An 8,019-nucleotide genomic window follows, 5' to 3' on the forward strand; every position below is an offset into this window, starting at 1 on the left:
CTCCAGTATTCTGGAGTCTATTCTCCATCTTAAATGGAGAAAACAGAAAACAGAGGGGAAGCAACACTGAGGGGTTTGACGGCTAAAGAAGTTTGAAAAACTGCACATAGCAAATGGCTAAACAGTAAAAGGTGTGGTTTATTTGGGAGCTTGGTTAAATCACTGTGAGCACAAGGTGAGAAATAGCTTTTAGCACTTTGAAAGTAATTAGACATCTAACATTTAGTAGTGGGCCAGAAAGTACTGATGAAGGAAAATATAATTAAAAGTGCTGTTATACATATTAAATCGTCTCTGTGGGCAATCGGTTCACACCGCATCAGGCGAGAAATGAGGTGTGATCAAGGATTGATGAAACATTTTGGGGTACTGGAAGCCCTTCGGGAGATCAATAAGCATAGTTTATTGTCGTTAGCAAACACTTTGCATAACAACTCTGATTTAAAGTCTTGCTCCTGGCTTCCAGGACTGAGGTCACTATACCGTATCATTACCTCCCCACTCATCATCACAGCTGACCCAACACGGGTCGGCATCTGCAATTATTTGCTTGACCCTGTGAAGTTCCAGTAGGTGAAAAAGTAGCAAAGGGCTATTGCGTAACAGCCATTATGTCGCAACACGGCTGCAGTTTTACACACCACATGGCGAGGAACACACAACACTACTCCATTATTGATGGATGAGCTTGCTTGCATAAACATCAGTCTGTGGGACTTAAAGACCCTTTTAGCTATACGACTGCTTTACTGCCCCTCTTTAATCTGCCCATTTAACATCTTTGTACCCACTCCATTGTGTATGTTTATAACCAGTACATTTAGAGCTGGGGTGGGCAACCTAGACTTACAAGACTCCTGATGGATACTGGGATGCCGGGTAAACGCAGTTGTCTACCTAGTAGGACACAAAAACACACTAAACTGGTTGGAGTGGGTCACCCAACCCTGATTTAGACTCTGTTAGAGACTGTTTCCATAGAAGCCGTTCTTTGCTCATCCTCTATCTGTTCTAGTTGAACATGAGTCAGGAATACAACCCGGGCAGGTTGCTAGGGCACACCATTCACTCACACACCGCTCGGAGAATTTCTTGGGGCAGTTTAGTTGCAGTCATGTTTTAACGCGCAAAATTCCAACAGAGGCGAGCTTATCCTGAAATTCGCTCTCCGTTTTAGTAAATTAGGCTAAAACTTCAGTGAGCAAGTGGTTCATCGCAGTTATCGGTCTGGCACGTTACCCGGAGTGCATTACGCAGATAACGCCAGATAGATATTTCAAAAATAGAATGGATCCAATCTTTAAATGCAAACAGAACACAGACGATTAAACAGCCGGAAGCAGAAAACTGCCTTCGGAATTAGTCTCCCCTGATTATTGTCTTTCAAAGCTGTATACGTACCCGGGTACTCATGCCATGCATAAAACAGAATCACTAACAGAAGTGGAGTAAAAGCTTGGAAGCAAACTGATGGTAACATTTGTTATACTGTACAGTAAATTGACTAAAGGCAATTACATTTGTAGGCACACACGTGACTGTGGAAACGCCAGGAAGCACATTTTCCTCCTCTTGCCTCTGCTTAAATGGACTACCAGGCACACACACATACATGCACACGTGCACACACGTGCACTTAAATAGTCTTGACATTGCCACTTTGGATTTACAGCTGTAGTGAGATGTAGTTATGGAGAGAGAGGGAAAACCTTCTGTTGTTCTCTACATGAGCTCATCTATTTCTCATGAATATAAAATAGTCATCCTCCACCCTCACCCTTGAATCTCAAGCATAAAATAACTAGTTATACATTTGAGACCGCCATACATTATTCAATTTCAATATTTATACTCTCCTCATTTTCCTTAAGAAGCTTTGTCTTCACCTTTGGTCTCTTTTGATGGTTGTCAGCACCTGTGTGTTACTGAAGATTAGGATCTGCTCCATGAGCATCTTTTATCATTAACCTGGGGTTTTGCACCGAAGAGCATGGGAGGAAAACATGCGCTGGACTTAATACCTCAGCTTCTCACTCATTTAATTTAATTGCCATGTTGCACAATAAGGCACTCTAGACTTGACTTGTATATTATAGATAAATTTGATCTATTTCTCTGCTTTCCAGGTCGGGGGGACCTGATTGGCTCTGACTTCCTCACCCACGAAGAGGTTATAAAGACCAACGCTTGTGTGAAAGCCCTGACGTACTGTGACCTTCAGTACATTAGCCTCAAAGGCCTTCGTGAAGTTCTCAGTCTCTACCCAGACTACGCCCAGAAGTTCATTACAGAAATCCGGCACGATCTGACATACAACCTGAGGGATGGTCACAATACCGAGGTATGACAAGGCTGATCCATCCATCCATCCATCCATCCATCCATCCATCCATCCATCCATCCATCCATCCATCCATCCATCCATCCATCCATCCATCCATCCATCCATTCACCTGGGCATGTGACCTTGCGGGGGGGCCTATGGGACCATCTTCTTTCCCCTCGTGTCCTCACCACCTGCTCTTGAATATTTAAACAGGCAGACAACTTTGCCAAGATGTTGTGGATCTTGCAAGGAATTTACTTCCAGTGTAGCATTTTCTTCACCACGGCTTTCATGAACTCCTAATGGATGGGCGGCATTAGAAAAACATCGATTGAAGTGTTCATATGAAGGCTGCAGTCTGCACTAACTGCTGGAGGGAGCGCGAGATGCACTGAGTTATGAAGCAATATTGTTGTCTGATCCTCAAAATTGATTTCTGATTACTCAAACGAGAAATACAGCCCATAAGAGAAGCACTGCGTTTTGCTCGTAGTGCTCTCAGTTATGCGGTGACCTGCTCCACCCAAGCTTTTGCACATGCCACAGCGCTGGCTGTGCACTTGAATAGGATTAACCATCTGGACTCAGAGTGAGGAGGAAGACTCTGCTTCTGCTTGAGTTACAGCCAGCACATAAAGACATGAGCTAAACAGGGACGGCTCGGATGCCAGAAAATTACAGATGGATGTGAGCTGACTAACCAGCATTCACTGGAAATGACTGAGTCACACCGCGATAGAGGGAAAGCGTGTAATTAAAACGGAAATCTATGGCAACTGCCAATAGGAAGAAAGTGATGTATGTTCTCTGGTTCTCTGGAGATATGAAAGTGCAGCATGTGCGACCTGAGGCAAGGTCGATAACCTGGACTGTGCGTGCTCTTATAATGAGGTGTGAGGGTTTACGATCAATCCTATTCAGTTTAATATCACGTACTAATTAGTACACACACATCAATGTCTGCTCCATCTGCGCTACAATGCAGCACCAAAATGAAGCCAAATGATCCGGTAGAGCATCTTGTTCTTGTGATATCGTTTGTATCATATGAATAGAAGACTGCTGTGGAGGAATCCAACAGTGACCTTCAAAATGAAGCATGAGGAGGTTAGTGGGCTTATCTCTTGTCATCCATTTTATATTGATTAAGGGGTTAATTGGTAGCGTCATAATAGAGTACAAGCCAAAGATGAGGTTATTCATGCTTTCTGAATGTAGATATGGATCCGGGCTGGTTAGCAATACAGTCCAGTTTAGTGTTCAACGGTATGTTGTGATGCGGTTTAGCTTGTTGTGTTGCAGAATAGCATAGCACCAGGCAAGGTCCTCCGGGGTATAAAGTGCTGCCTTTGTAAAAGCAATAATGTAGTTCAAGATTCTTGGTCATAATTCGCAGGATAAGACAAAAGTAGAGGAAAGTGCATTAAGTTTCAAAGACTGCAGACAGTTGAGGATTCTCTGCTGGCCAATCATGGACTAGTATGTCTGTATCCACCCCATGTGAGAAGCTGCCAAATACTGCGTCGTGAGCAGTGGTCAGTCCCCCTCCCAACTCTTGGAAGAAAAGAGTGGTAGATCACAACAGTAAAGGTTACGACTAGTTTCACTGCAGCAATACATGCAGCTAAAAAGAATAAATAAATTAGGTGAGGTCAAGAAATAATTACGTTTTGGGTTACAAAGGAAACTTTAAATGTCATCTTCATGGTTTGTTAATCAAAAACCGACAGCCCAGTATCAACTGTTACTAAGGAAACATTGTAAATATTCAAGTCAAATGCAAGCAGTGTGTGCACTCCACATTTCCCCCGAGCTGCTGACACACCCTCGTGCACATATGCGTCCATACAGCAGCAGCAGCACCACCACCACAAGCATTCTCCAACCAAGCGTGGCGTGGTGCTAAAAATAGCCACATTAGACAAGGGGGGAGGGGTGGGGTCATCTCTGGTTGGATAAAAATAGAATATCATCCAGATGGAGATAAGAGCAGAAAAGATCAGGATGAAAGAAAACTGCAGTGGGAAGGAAGAGAAAGCTGGTATTAGCATTCACGTGCTGTACACACACACACACACACACACACACACACTGCATTCTACTCACACAGTAATTGATATATGACCAGAATGAGATATGAAGCCAAACACATATGTGTTGTGTTGTTTTTCCATTAAGTCATGCATGCAACACACAGTACACACATACGTGTGGCATATTTGGTCATGCAATGCACATGCACGTGCACATTTTACATAGAGATCATTGGCTCTTGTCCTTACAGTGGCACGCTGCATATCTAGGGTGGCACGTGCCGCTGAGACACACACACACACACACACACATACACGCAGGGAGAGACTTCTCAGCTCAGTTCCCTCTAGGCAAACCTCGACTAAAATTAAACCTCAGTGATCTAAAAATACCAGCCAAGGCACGTGAGCCAAAGATAGGACGGAGGAGGCAACAAATGCAGAGGAGAGAGGGAGGGATGGTGCTGATGGAGGGTAAAACAAGGGGATGTTGTTTGTTTACATTGCGTTCTTCATAATCGAAAATTTGATTTCATCAAACATATTTAGTATCATTCAAACAGCAACTCCAGCTAGTGGCTTTCACTGAAGACACATTTGAGCCACCATGTGCAGATTTGGATCATTCTGTGGAAAAAGGCACAGTAATCTCTCTACTGTGTCACCTCTGTTTTTAAAATGTGTTTGTCATGCATTTTCCTGAGGTCATAGAAAGTTTTTGCAGGCCTACTTGTGAATGAATGCAGAGCAGCGGCCAAAGTGAATGGATGTCAGCCTCGTTGCAACTGTGTGAATGGCAACTTTCCGTAATGCGACCGGCCCCTCAGCAGCGCCGCTCTGTGGCCAAAAGCAGTTAGAGATTTTTTCCAATTCAATAGGCACATTCATGAACCATATGATGTGTGAGCAGGATTCTTACATGTATTAAAATTATGGTTGTAATTATTATTATTTTATACGTATGAAATGTTTGCTCCATTTGAGAAGACATGCATAATTGATTTTCATTAAATATGCATCAACTCTATAGTTTTTACATAGGTGTAGGACATACGAATCGTCCATCACTGCAAATTACAAATTTAAACAGTCATTACAGTCATTACAAATATCTAGACTCTGTATTTCATTTTCACTTGCAGTATATTTTGCCCATCTATGTATGTACTGTCTATGCCATAATTCACAGCTGTTTTGCAACCGTAAACAGTGAACTAAATATTATAGTGTCCATATGATTCATGAAGAACACTTTAACTATATATAATTAGATCTTAATCATGCTATTATCACTAGTACAATCCTTATAAATAAAAAACATACATGGTATGATCATATAACAAAGGATGGATATTTTATTTATCTAAGTCTTACATTATATGATATATCACAATGGCATTTAAAGTGGTTATAAATGAATTTAAATATAAACCAATGCAGTGTTGACATGAGGTAATGGCAATTAGACAATTGTTCTATGTCCCAGCTTGTTGAAATGAGGCTAAACTGCAAAGAAAGCCTGGAAACATTGTCTGTTATGTTTCCCTCCTCAGACAGACTGTGAAATAAATGGAAGCATCATCCAAAAGCTTCCTTCCATCAAGGAAGATGAAGAGGGTTCAGGGTCTGAAGGAGAGAACTCCCCACTCCCCAAGGTGGCTCCCATGAGCAAACTGAGCCGAGGCCTTCGCTCCCCCCTGCGCTCCCCGTTGCGTTCACCGCTGCTGCCGCCAAGGACCCTCAGGCCGGCAGGAGATCACAGCAGGCCCACAAGCCTGCAGATCCCTGTGGTGAGCTTCGGCTGCCTGCAGCCGGACCTCAGTCCTCGGTGAGGAGCCTTTTGTGTGTTTTAAATCAAAGATCATAACCTTTCTTGTTGTATTGGGAACTCTATTGGTCCTCTGTCTTTAGGTTTGTCGATGGGATTGAGGCAGAAAATCCTTGTGGTTCCTCTCAGAAGTTTGAGTTTTCTCCTAATGGAACTCAAACATTCATGCCCAGCTCTGTGTCGGTGACTCCAGGTTAGCCACACGGACAGTGCACCCCGCTGATAAGAAATTTTTAATCATTTTTCTGTTGGGCTGTGATCTCACAGTTAAGATTTGCTCATTTCACATGTGGAATCTGTTTATATTCACATATATGCCTGCAGGAGTCAAAGTCAATGGAGACACTATGGAAACTATTGCTAAGCTAAAAAATGAGGTAAGGTATTTTCCTAGCAGGTCACTATACTCCATTTATCGGTAGAAAGTTATGTTGAAGGGGTGTTCACATCCAGGTTTTTGAATTTCTACACCTCCAGTATGCTTTTTTGGAATGTACACATTGATGAGAACAACCTCTCAACCTGCCAGGGGGTGTTTTCCTGCCTCTAGACTGTTTGGATAAGCTTCATTACCCCCAAGACCTAATCAAGAATAGGCAGCTGATGAATATGGACTATAATTCAATTAAAAAAAAAAGAGATAGTTTTAGCTTGGAAAACTCCAGGCAAGCCAAGGGGGTTCAAATCTGAGTGAGTGTAAGAGGGGCATTTCTGTGATTCTGAGGTATTTTGTTGAAAGGCAGCGATTAAGACTTGAGGAGTGGCAACTCAGATCTTCTGTTTCACTCTCCTCAGATGAGCATCCTCTCCCGCCAGGTCACTGCTGTCAGTCAGGATCTCCAGGAAGTAACGCGTCTCCTCAGACCCCTCTTCCATAACGCCTCCACACTGCTGATACCTAGTGCGGTAACGCCGCCCCCCAGTGTGTCTTCGCACAGCTGCTCCCCTGCCCCACCTCCTCTCACCCAGCATGCACCCATGGACTGTTCAGATGATCAGAATCCTCCTTCCTTCCTGGTAGCTGAGCCATCCTCTCCACTCAGTACGAGGAACGTGCTGCAGGCAGAGTTTGGTCCACCGAAGGGTCCACCCTCCCAGAATTCTCCTCTGGTCTCTCATTGGTCAGCCCCATCATCACTTAACAGCTCTCCTCATGAGCACACTGTGGTGCCACATTCCTGCTCCTCCTCCATCCCTTCACTTTCTTCAGCGAGCCACCCTTCATCAGTTGCACCCATGTTGGTGGACTTATCAAGAGCTAGTCCACAGAACCACCCTCCGACCCTGTCCCAGTCCCTTTCCCAGTTACAGTTACAGCCCCTGTGTATATCCCAAGCACATGCCCATTCCCATCCTCTCCTCCAGCCTTCCAGCATGTCACCACAACCCCAAGAACCCCTTCAGAACTTAGCAGAGGCGGCAGAGTGGGGGCACAGGCCAGCGCAGCTCAGCTTCATTGACGAAGGTCAGCGCTCGGCATGAACCAAAACCAGCAGCATGCCACAAAATGTACTGCATGACAAACAGGGCGAGTTCACATGTAAATATATTATTTTAAACTGTCTTTATCAGCACCAATTGTAAGAAGTTCTGACAATAAAAAATGTTTTACAATTTCATTTTGTGGTTTGATGAGTCAACATTTGGAATAAAGTGAAGACACGTGCAGATGCATCATGGGTAACCTGTTTGATTATCAAGCACCTGAACTCACCATAGAAGATGCTGAAATTGGAATGGGTTTCTTTTTCAAACACATACTAATGACAAACTTAAAGTCGAAAAGGAAGAGCTGATGCAACACTGTTGGAAACATTAGCACATCCCAGTTT

The 8,019-nt window shown here is 43.6% G+C and overlaps 1 protein-coding gene across 1 annotated transcript in view; it reads left to right on the forward strand.

Annotated features, from left to right (window-relative positions):
• The window catches only part of kcnh3 (potassium voltage-gated channel, subfamily H (eag-related), member 3), a 30,715-nt gene extending 22,909 nt beyond the window's left edge, over positions 1–7,806 (forward strand). The window contains exons 11-15 of the mRNA XM_057028210.1: positions 2,127–2,341; positions 5,913–6,187; positions 6,271–6,380; positions 6,512–6,564; positions 6,983–7,806. Coding sequence (XP_056884190.1) covers positions 2,127–2,341; positions 5,913–6,187; positions 6,271–6,380; positions 6,512–6,564; positions 6,983–7,669 — 1,340 coding nt within the window. The 3' untranslated portion in view covers positions 7,670–7,806. The remainder of the gene's footprint in view (positions 1–2,126; positions 2,342–5,912; positions 6,188–6,270; positions 6,381–6,511; positions 6,565–6,982) is intronic.
• Positions 7,807–8,019: the final 213 nt, after the last annotated feature.

This window comes from Takifugu flavidus, chromosome 3 (assembly GCF_003711565.1).
Source record: "Takifugu flavidus isolate HTHZ2018 chromosome 3, ASM371156v2, whole genome shotgun sequence".
NCBI lineage: Eukaryota > Metazoa > Chordata > Actinopteri > Tetraodontiformes > Tetraodontidae > Takifugu > Takifugu flavidus.